Consider the following 12,146-nt stretch of genomic DNA (forward strand, 5'->3'; position numbering starts at 1 on the left):
ATCTAACAAAACAAGAGATTGAAAAATATGTCTCTATTTCCCTTTGGCATAAAATCAATGACACACAGTCAGAGACACATAAGAGACCATAAGAGACTTGTGCTCCAGCCTAGAGCTTGACCAGTGGCCTCACCAGACAGGCCTGGGTTGGCAGTGTGAAATGGAGAGGTGTGTAAGTCATTCCAACTCCTCTGCAGTTAAAGTATGCGTAAATGCAACAGAATGAGCTTGTATGCATGTCCATTGTGTTCCACTAATATCAGCTGACTTTGCATTTTTTGGAAATTCTGGTTTACAGAATATAGTATCATGGGTAGGATTTTCAGATATCTGAGACTTTTCTCAGTTTTTTTCCTTCTAAAAAATATAATTTTAGAGTGCTTAGGATATGCTAGGCACTGTGAAATTTTTATTTAATTCTCTCAGAAATCTTATACGGTTATAGTTTATTATAACAATTTTATAATTTTTTAGATAATGTAACAGAGGCATGGGAGAGACTCAGAATCACAGAGCTAACAAATGGTATAGACTCACCTCAAACTCCTAAGGTTCTGCTTATAACCACTGTTCCATAATGCCTAGAGAAGAAAATACTGCAAATTTTATTTAACTGCCTACTTTTGGAAGAAAACTTTCTTAGTAGCTTCAATTACTAAGAATAGCATTGACTGAGAACCTTGTTCTTCAAACCAGGTCCTGGGCCTTTGGCAAGGTGGCTAATGTGTCCCTTAATGTGTCTGTTCCACCCTCAAATCTGATGAGCAGTTCTTCTGAAGGTGTTACACAGAGCTGGATACAAATCCTGCCTCTACCACTTACAGGCTGTCTTTTCTTGACCAAGTCATTTGCCCCCTCCAAGCCTCAGCTTGCTCATCTGTAAAATGGGCACAATGATAATTTCATCCTTATAGTGCTGTGTGGAATATTAAATGAGAGGAGATAGGCATGGAGCTGAGCACAAGACATGAAACATCCTGGATCCTCAATTCAATACTGAGAAAATGGAAAAATTGAAAAAGAAAGCATTGCGAGACTCATAGGAAGTCTTATAAAAAAGGTTAACTTGAAAAATATCTGCTGCAGTCCTTGTGGACAGAAATGTACATATAAAGTAGCCACATTTGTCCATGTAGCTTGTCTATAGAGAACACATGGCTAATTTTGGCCCCTGTACAAATTCCAAGGCAGACCACAAGATAACTCATGCATATCTTGAGATTTCTCACAAATACCATAGCTCCACAGCATATGCAATCCCAGTCCAGATGGCTCAATCTCCCTCAATTCCCTCTCCACCTCCACTTCTCCCAAAAGTTACTGGAGCACACCTGGCCCTGTGGCTTAAATCTCAGCCAAAATTAGGCTAATCCCTGGGGCACTTCCCTGGAAATCCAGCTGCATCCCTCATTCCCTTCAAGTCATAACAAGTGAGCAAGCCCTTCCTCCTCTGCCATTCTGAGAAAATTCTCCCACAGAGTTGGAGATAAGAATTTGGCATGGTGACATTTCCAGAAAATATACAGCATTGCTCTGAGCTCTGGGTAACCTTTATCCACACTTCTGCCAGATTTTCTTGAAGGAAAATGTTTTTAAAGGCCCAATCTTTCCTAATAAGATAATTTAGACTCAAAGCAGAATGATCATAGGTGATTATTTAGTGTTTGACTGAATTTTAAAGTTTAGCATTTAACTTATTTGATTCTCATGCTAATCCTGTAATAGGTAGAGAACCTATTTTTAGAGATTTTAGAGGTAAAATATACCTCTTTAGAAAATAGTTCTGCTGGGTACTTTGGAAAAGGATTGAGATTTTGCTCATTTATAAAGAGAAAACTGGAAAAAAAAGAGTACTATTCCTGGTGTGGGAAATGTATGAAAAAATATTCTACTAACATGGTAAGTCAACCCTTCCTCTTATTTTAATGAAGTATAGTTTATTTACAATATTATATTAGTTTCAGTTGTACAACAGAGTGGTTCAATATTTTTATAGATTATATTTCATTTAAAGTTATTATAAAATATTTGCTATATTCCCTGTGCTGTACAATCTATCCTTGTAGCTTATTTACTTTATACATAGTAGTTTGTACCTCTTAATCCCCTACCTCTATCTTGCCCCTCCCCCCTTCCCTCTCTTCACTGGTAACCACTGGTTTGTTCTCTGTATCTGTGAGTTTGCTTCATTACATTCATTTATTTGTTTTATTATTTAGATTCCACATAAAAGTAAAAACATACAATATTTGTCTTTGTATGACTTATTTCACTAAGCATGGTATCCTCCATGTTCATCTATGTTGTTGCAAATGGCAAAATTTCATTCATTTTTTATGGCTGAGTAATATTTCATTGTGTGTGTGTGTGTGTGTGTGTGTGTGTGTGTGTGTGTGTGTATAATATCTTCTTTATCCATTCATCAGATGGTGGACACTTAAGTTGCTTCCATATCTTGGCTATTGTAAATAATGTTGCTATGAACATTGGGCCAGTGGCCTCACCAGACAGGCCTGGGTTGGCAGTGTGAAATGGAGAGGTGTGTACAAAATCTCATGTATCATACAAAATCTAATGTATCTTTTCAAATTAGTGTCTTCACTTTCCTCAGATACATACCCAGGAGTGGGATTGCTGGATAATATGGTAGTTCAGTTTCTAGTTCTTTTGTGTGTGGAACCTCCATACCATTTTCCATAGTGGCTGCACCAATTTACATTCCCACCAACAATGTAGGAGGGTTCTCTTTTCTTCACATCCTTACCAGCATTTGTTATTTGTGACTTTTTGATGATGGCTATTATGAGAGGTGTGAAGTGATATCTCACTGTGGTTTTGATCTGTATTTCTCTGATGATTAGCAAAGTTGATCATCTTTTCATGTGCCTGTTAGCCATCTGTATGTCTTCTTTGTAAAAAGGTCTCTTCGGGTCTTCTGCTCTTTTTTCGATTGGGTTGTTTTTTTGGTAACAAGTTCTACAAGCCCTTTATATATGTTGAATATTAACCTCTTATCAGTCATATCATTTGCAAATATTTTCTCCCATTCAATAAGTTGTATTTTTGTTTTGTCAATGGTTTCCTTTGCTGTGCAAAAGCTTTTAAGTTTCATTAGGTTCCATTTCTTTATTTTTGCTTTCTTTTTTCTTTGCCTTAGGAGCCAGATCCAAAAAATTATTGCTACAATTTATGTCAAAGAGTGTTTTGCCTTTGTTCTCTTGTAGGAATTTTGTGGTTTCTGTCTTACATTGAAGTGTTTAATCCATTTTGAGTTTATTTTAGTATATGGTATGAGGAAACTTTCTAATTTCATTGCTTTACATGTAGCTGTCCAGTTTTCCCAGTACCACTTATTGAAGAGGCTCTTTTCTCCATTGTATATTCTTGCCTCCTCTGTTGTAGATTAATTAAACATAAGTATGTGGGCTTATTTCTGGGCTCTCTATTCTGTTCCATTGATCTATGTGTCTGTTTTTGTGCCAGTAGCTTGCTGTTTTAATTATTGTATCTTTGTAGTATAGTCTGAAGTCTGGGATGGTGGTATCTCCAGCTTTGTCCTTTTTTTCTCAATATTGCTTTGGCTCTTCAGGATCTTTTGTGGTTTCACATGAATTTTAGGATTATTTGTTCTAGTTTTGTGAAAAATGTCATAGATATTTTGGTAGAGATTGCATTAAATCCATAGATTGCTTTGGATAGTGTGGACATTTTAACAATATTAATTCTTCTAATCCACAAACATGGGCTATCTTTCCATTTATTTGTATCATCTTTAATTTCCTTCATTCAACAATGTTTTTTTGGTTTTTTTTTAACAATGTTTTATAGTTTTCAAGGTATAGGTCTTTCACCTCCATGGTTAAGTTTATTCCTAGGTATTTTATTCTTTTTGATGTGATTTTAAACATGATTGTTTCTTGCTTTCTCTTTCTGATAGTTCATTATTAGTGTATAGAAAAGCAACAGATTTCTGTGTATTAATCTTGTATCATGCAACTTTACTGAATTCATTTATTAGTTCTAATGTTTTTTTGGTGGAGACTTTAGAGTTTTCCATATATAGTATATTGTCATCTACAAACTGAGATAATTTTACTTCTCCCCTTCCAATTTGGATGCCTTTTATTTCTTTTTCTTGTCTGATTACTGTCACTAGGATTTCCAATACTATGTTAAATAGAAGTGGCAAGAGTGGGTATCCTTGTCTTGTTCCTGAATTTAGAGTAAAACCTTTCAGCTTTTCATCGTTGCATATGATGTTAGCTGTGGGTTTGTCATAAATGACCTTTATTATGTTAAGATGTTTCCTGCATATCCACATTTTTTGCTTTGTTTTGTTTTGTTTGCTTTTAATTTATTTTTTTTAATTGAAGTATAGTTGATTTACAATGTTGTGTTATTTTCAGGTGTAGATCAAACTGATTCACTTATGTGTGTGTGTGTGCGTGTGTGTGTGTGTGTGTTGTATACATATATATAGATTTTTTCAGATTCTTTTCCCATATAGGTTATTACAAAATATTGATAGTTCCCTGTGCTATAAAGTTTTTATCATGAGTGTATGTTGAATTTTGTTAAATGCTTTTTCTGCATCTATTGAGGTGATCATGTGATTTTTGTCCTTCTTTTTGTTAATGTGGTGTATCACACTGATTGATTTGTGAATATTGAGCCATTGTTGCAATCCTGGCATAAATTCCACTTGATCATGGTGTATGGTCCTTTTTATATATTGTTGAATTAGGTTTGCTACTATTTTGTTGAGGATTTTTGCATGTATATTCATCAGAGATATTGACCTGTACCTCTCTTTTTTTTGTAGTGTCTTTTTCTGGCTTTGGTATCAGGGTAATTTTGGCCTTCTGGAATGAATTTGGGAGTGTTCCCTCCTCTTCAATTTTTTGGAATAGTTTGAGAAGGATAGGTATTAGCACTTTGTTGTATGTTTGGTAGAATTCCCCCATGAACCTAATCAGTTCTGACATTTGTTTGCTGGGAGCTTTTTGATTACTAATTGAATTTTACTACTAGTGACCACTCTGTTCAGACTGTATATTTTTTTCTGATTCTGTCTTGGAAGATTGTATGTTTCTAGAAATTTATCCGTTTCTTCTACGTTGTCTAATTTGTTGACATGTAACTGGGTTTTTTCTTTAATTTTTATAGGAGTATAGTTGATTTACAATGTTGTGTTACTTTCTTTTGTACAGCAAAGTGAATCAGTTATACATATACATATATCCACTCTTTTTTTAGATTCTTTTTCCATATAGGTCATTTCAGAGTATTGAATAGAGTTCCCTGTGTGATATAGTAGGTCTTTATTAGTTATCTATTTTATATATAGTAGTATGTATGACATGTAACTATTGATTGTAGAATCTTATGATGTTTTGTATCTCTGTGATATCAGTTGTAATTTCTCTTTTTTCATTTCTACTCCTTCCTCTTCTACCAGAACATTTATGAAATGCTTTTCTTTATGTTTTAACAAAGTATGTTGATCGGCCTTTTTTAAAAAGCCAAAATGGAGATCCTGGTGGCAGAGCAGGTAATGATTAATAAATTCCAGGATTGTAAACCCAAAAGGAAAGAAATGTCCATTTAACTAATCTTCACACATTCTGATACACTATTGCCAAGAACTCTAGAAGAGGTTTGGGCAGTATTTTAGGGCTAAAGTATATTATATAGCACCCATTGCATAGACAAATATATTTATGCTTTTGTCTGCACTTCCAGTTTTATATTTAGCAATTAAGAATCTTGGTATTTATCAAAAATTCTAAGAATTTGAAACTAGGTTCTTGGTGGAGGATTGGAGGTGCATAGATTTCAAACAGCTCATGAAATGTAACATCCTGTTCAATAACTATGAATGTATTGATAAAGGAAAAGTCTGGTACATTAATGACCAGTTCTTAGTCCTTTGTAAGAAGGGAGAGAACATAGGAATATCTCAAACAAGATGGTTAGTTCTCATGTATTAGAAATGCCCAAGGTGAAGTAAGAGGAACTGGATTTACCTACAAATTGAAATAACTGAAAGAAAAAAAAGTATATATATATATGAAATGGAACAACAATTGTCAGGACACTGGACTTCAGGAAATAAAATGATCCCTGAGAGATGAGAAACCAATGAGATGAACCCTGTGATTTCTCCTGCTTACTGCCAAGAGAGAGTTTCCAGGCCATGGTTCAGGAAGGGGAATTCAGGTGGAACCCAGTGCACTCCTTGAGATGAAGAAACAGAGCTGAGAGTCCAGGAAGACCAAGGTGGTAAGAATTCACAGGACAAACACCAGAGAGGAGAGAGCTGTGCAGAGAGAGACACCCAGAGCTCTGAAGAGGATGCCTCTTCATCATTCATCAGAGTGCTGATAGCATGAGCATTGAGAAAATGACCCGAGCATGGGGGAACATTCTTCTGAAAGGATTAGAGGATAATGCCCATTGCTCACAGGGCCAGGGATAGTACCTGTTACCACCAGAGAGACTGGAAAAACTCATAATTCATAGAGTACTGGGAAGAAAATTCAGGAAGATCTTGCTTCAGTAGTGGGGAATAAGTAGGCTTAAATTAAGTAACACTCTGGACATACCTAACAAATCATAACAGCAAGTCCCAAAAAGATCAAACCATTTTCATGTAACTTGACTGCCTCCCCAAACAAATCATATGGATATTTATAAGAATATAAAACTATCCCATATCTAACAAAGCAAATTTCATAATCTCTGGCATAAAAAGCAGAAAGAACCCATCATCAAAAAAGCACAATCACTGAAAACCAAATCAGAACTGATGAAGATGTTAGAATTAACAAAGAAATTAAAAACAGTTATTGTAACTATACTCCATATGTTAAAAAGTTGAGACATGGAAAATGTAAAAAAAAAAAAAAAAAAAAGAATTTGTAGAGATGAAAGTTGCAGTGCCTAGGATGAACAATACACTGGATGGGATTAATGGGAAATTAGATTTGGTAAAAGAAAAGACTAGTGACCTTGAAGATATAGCCATAGAAATTATCCAAAATAAAACTCAAGGAGAATAAAGACTTAAAAAAAAAAAGACCCTCAGTGAGTTTCAATACCTCTCTCAATAACTGACAAAAGAATAGACAGAAAATCAGCAGGAATATCGTAGGCCTGAACAACAGTATCAGTTAATTTGACCTAATTGATATTAATAGAACACTGCACACAAAATAGCAAATACACATTCTTTTCAAGTACATGTGAAACATTTACCAAGATAGATCATACTGTAGACCATAAAACAATTCTCAAAATTTGAAAGGTTTCAAATCATTCCAAATATATCCTCTGGCCAAAAGAGAATTAAGTTAAAATCAATAGTAATAAGATCTTTGAAAAATCCCCAAGTATTTGGAAACTAAATAAAGCACTTCTAAATAATCCATGGTCAAAGAAAAAACCAAAGGGGAAATTAGCAAGTATTTTGAAATGAATAAAAATAAAATCACAATATACTAGAATTTGTAAGATTCCTCTAAAGCAATACTTAGGACGTCACTCATAGCATTAAATAACTATACTGATAAAGAAGAAAGGTTTCAAATCAATGACCTCAACTTTCATCTTAAGAAATTAGAAAAAGAAGAACAAGTTAAACCTAAGGTAAGGAGAAGAAAGGAAGTAATAAAATTAAAGCAGAACTCAATGAAATAGAAAAGAGAAAATCAATAAAACCAGAAGTGTTTTTTTGGATAAGATCAATTAAATTGATAAACCCATAGTCAAACTCAGCAGTAAAAAAGAGAAAACACAAATTACCAATATCAGGAATGAGAGAGGAGAAATATTCTACAGATATTAAAAGGATAATCAGGGAATATTATAAACAGTTTTTGCCTATAAGTTAGACATTTTAGGTGAAATAGGCAAATTAGTTGCAATGCATGAATTACCAAGCCTCACTCAAGGAGAAGTAACCTAAATATTCCTAAACCTATTAAAGAAATTGAATTTGTAGTTCAAAACTTTCCTTAAAGAAAACTCCAAGCCCAGATGACTTCACTGGTGGCTTCAACAGAACATTTAAGGAAGAAACAATACGAATTCTGCATAAACTCTTCCAGAATATTAAATAGGAAGGAATGCTTCCAAACTCATTCTTTGAGACCAAAACCGGACAAATACATTACAAGAAAAGGAACCTACAGACCAACATTCCTCGAGAACATAAATGCAGAAATTCTAAACAAAATGTTAGCAAATCAAATCCAACAACATTAGCTTGATGTGGCAATCATTATACAAGGTATACTTATATCAGAACATTGTACACTTTGTTATTAATTATTTTATTCAATTTTTAAATTTTTTTATTGGAATATAGTTGATTCACAATGTTGTGTTAGCTTCAGGTGTACATCAAAGTAATTCAGTTATATATACATATATATGTATATCTATATATTCTTTTAAAAATCCTTTTCTAGTATAGGTTATTACAAGATATTGAGTATAGTTCCCTGTGCTGTACAGTAGGCCTTGTTGGTTATCTATTTTACATATAGTAGTGTGTATATGTTAATCCCAAACTCCTAATTTATCCCTCCCCCCTCCCTTTCCCCTTTGGTAACCATAAGTTTCTTTTCTGTGTCTGTGAGTCTATTTCTGTTTTTGTAAATAAGTTCATTTGTATCATTTTTTTAGATTCCACATATAAGCAATATCATATGATGTTTGTCTTTCTCTGTCTGACTTACTTCACTAAGTATGATCATCTCTAGATCCATCCATGTTGCTGCAAGTGGCATTATTTTATTCTTTTTTCATGGCTGATTACTGTTCTATTGTGTATATATAACATATCTTCTTTATCCATCCGTCAATAGACACTTAGGTTGCTTCCATGTCTTGGTTACTGTAAATAGTGCCGCTATGAACATTGGGGTGCATGTATCCTTTTAAATTATAGTTTTCTCCAGATATATGCCCAGGAGTAGGATCACTGGATCATATGGTATTTCTATGTTTAGTTTTTTAAAGAACTTCCATACTGTTCTCCATAATGGTTGCACCCATTTACATTCCCACTGACAATGTAGGAGGGTTCCTTTTTCTCCACACCCTCTCTAGCATTTCTTATTTGTATACTTTTTGAAGAATGTTGTACACTTTAAATATATAAAAATTTTATTTGTCAGAAGAAAATCCTACAATAGGTAAAAAAAGATAATGTGGAGTTGACCCCAGGAATGCAGAGATCATTGAGCATTCAGAAGTCATCTGATAGTATTTGCCTCGTTAATAACATTATCCGTGGTGTTGTTTTTCTGCATTCTATTTCAATATTAAACTTTTGTGACATTTATACAGGTTAATCAATTCATTTGTGAGTGTGGTTGCTGTGAGGATTAAATAAAGTAATAGATGCAAAGCATGAATAATGGGCCAAGCACAATTGGACAGTAATAAGTTTTTGCTAGTTAGGAATCTACTTCTTGCTTGATTAGGTTCACAAACATACTTCTTCCATAGAAAAAAATGAACATTGACCATGTCCTCCTGTCTTTCTGAGCTGGCATTTTCTGTTGTGACCTCACCAACCAGCCATCGTCCCTATGATTGTAGACATGGCTTCATGACCCTTTGGAGCAGAGCCACTTGAAGTGCTGGCCTCCAACAAGATAAGAAGGTAGCATCAGTGTGTAACTGGGGCACTGTTTCCTTCCTTGAGAAGGTCTTAATACAAAAAATAAATAAATAAAATAAAATCAGATGAAATAATTTGTGTGCTTAGTGATGTAGTTGACTTATATCATGGTGCAAGTTTCTTATCTTGTCATGGGCCAATAAGCTGTTTGAGGACTGGTACTTTGAGTACCAAGGTCTTAAAGTATGTCATGTCTTACACAGAATTTGGATTCTAAAGTCAGCATTTATACTACTTCTCATGACATCATACTATGGTGCCTATTTTAAGCATGTATATAAAGATGTCATCAATAAATGTGACTTTGACATATTTACTTCTCTCTTGGGGTCATTACATATAATGAAATCTCATGCAGTATGTACTCCAAATTTTGTAACCATGTGGCGTGCACTAAAAATTGCTGTATGTTTTTCACCCTGCATACGAAAATAGCTGGAGGATCCATCAATCCTTTGACAAAGATCAGAGATGGGGTAGCAAATAGGTTTCTTCACATATGAGAATACCTGTCAAGTGGTAATGGCTCTCCGCATACTGTGTAGAGATGTACTTAGAGAATGCATCTGGGAACAAGTACTGATATTGATTAGTAACGTATGCCATGGGTGTGAGAATGAAGTATGACAACACCTCATGCTGTGTGTTGCCATTCTTGGCTAGGAGTTTCAAGGTGTCCCTTCTACTAAAAGTAGTGACTTGAGTTATTCTATTGCAGGACAGGAAAGCCATGGCAGAAAAGAAGAACCAGGTCTTACTTATGAACTCAGAGATGCCTCTCTTCAAGAATATTACATGGATGTGGCTTTTCTCATAGATGCTTCCCAAAGAATAGGAAATGATGAGTTTAAGGAAGTGAAAGCTTTTATAACCTCAGTGCTTGATTACTTTCACTTGGCCCCAGATCCACTGATCTCCACCTTGGGAGACAGGGTGGCAGTCCTGACCTACTCTCCTCCAGGCTATATGCCCAACACAGAAGAAAGCCCCATCTACCTAGAATTTGATTTGGTTACTTATAGCAGTATACACCAAATGAAACATCATCTCCAAGACTCCCTTCAACAGCTCAATGGAGATGTTTTTATTGGCCATGCCCTACAGTGGACAATTGACAATGTCTTTGTAGGAACCCCCAACCTGAGGAAAAACAAAGTTATCTTTGTTATATCTGCTGGTGAAACCAACCCTTTAGACAGGGGAGTCTTAAGAAATGTATCTCTGAGAGCCAAGTGTCGGGGCTACTCCATATTTGTGTTTTCCTTTGGTCCTCTACACAATGACAAGGAATTAGAAGATTTAGCCAGCCACCCACTGGATCATCACTTAGTCCAGCTTGGCCGAACCCACAAGCCAGATTTTAACTATATCGTCAAATTTGTCAAGCCATTTGTTCATTCAATCAGACGTAAGTCATTAAAGTTTTTCTCTTCTGTTGCTTTTCCAATAGATAACTCTTTGCACAATCCACCATTTGACTTAGTAACATGATTCTCACTTCAGTCAAGAGTGGTGGAGTCTAGGTGTCAGTAGGAGGCAATGAGAAAACCACAGAGAAAATCCCAGGTCCTAGTGACCTTGAGCTCTGCTGTCCCACTGTCAGGGTCTTTGCCAGAAAGTGAAAAGTATCTTTTAACCCTAATCTGTGTTTACTATGTGCCAAGTTTTTTAAAGGATTGTATCATTTAATCCTCAGGACAGCCCTCTAAGGAAAGTAGTAGTATCCCCATTTTACAAGTGAGAAAACTGAGATTCACAGACATTAAATCAACTGCTCAAAATCTGACAGTTAATAGTTGGCAAATTCTAGACTCAATCCTATGCATTCTGACCCCAGAGCTGTGCTCTTAACCATTAAATGATACATCAATTACTAAAGCTTTAATAAAGTATTACAGTGGTATCACTGTAATAAATAATACCCCACTGCCACCACCCTCCACCCACTCCAAGGACTTCTGTTTCATCTTGTCACTGTAAATCAACTTTGCTTCTGACTTGAATTCTTAAGAGCCATGGGGACAAATCTCTTCTAGAGCCTCTGTCTCAGACAGCTGGCTCAGGGACAGCCAGGCAAGGGGTTTAAGGGAGTCTTTTCACAGTAGGCTTTTGAGAGAGGCTTCCCAGTCTCTGTCCATGTGCTGTAATTCCAGACATGATTATAGTAGCAAACCTAAGAGCTTGTAGCATCAAGCAAGTCCGGGCCTGTGCCGGGAATTAGGAGTGTGACAGAGGCCACTCTGAATGGTTGTCTATAGCTCCTGCAAGTTTAATGGGGAATCAGAGAGATGCAGATTTTCTGGCACTCATAAAGCCCAGGGCTCATGGAACCGTCAGCATCTTGGCACTCAGGATTTATATTTAGTGGCAAGCTTGTCACTTGCAAAAAAAATGATGCCTTCTTCCAAACTCAAGATAAATAGGGCAGCCAATTTCAATAGTTAATACTGTCTTC

General features: G+C 35.5%; 1 protein-coding gene across 1 annotated transcript in view; it reads left to right on the plus strand.

The window, feature by feature from the left end:
- Nucleotides 1-12,146, plus strand: part of COL6A5 (collagen type VI alpha 5 chain) — a 116,792-nt gene that overhangs the window by 94,779 nt on the left and 9,867 nt on the right. Inside the window, 1 exon segment of the mRNA XM_032630446.1 lies at nucleotides 10,410-11,099. Coding sequence (XP_032486337.1) covers nucleotides 10,410-11,099 — 690 coding nt within the window.

The sequence above is a fragment of the Phocoena sinus genome, chromosome 4 (assembly GCF_008692025.1).
Source record: "Phocoena sinus isolate mPhoSin1 chromosome 4, mPhoSin1.pri, whole genome shotgun sequence".
NCBI lineage: Eukaryota > Metazoa > Chordata > Mammalia > Artiodactyla > Phocoenidae > Phocoena > Phocoena sinus.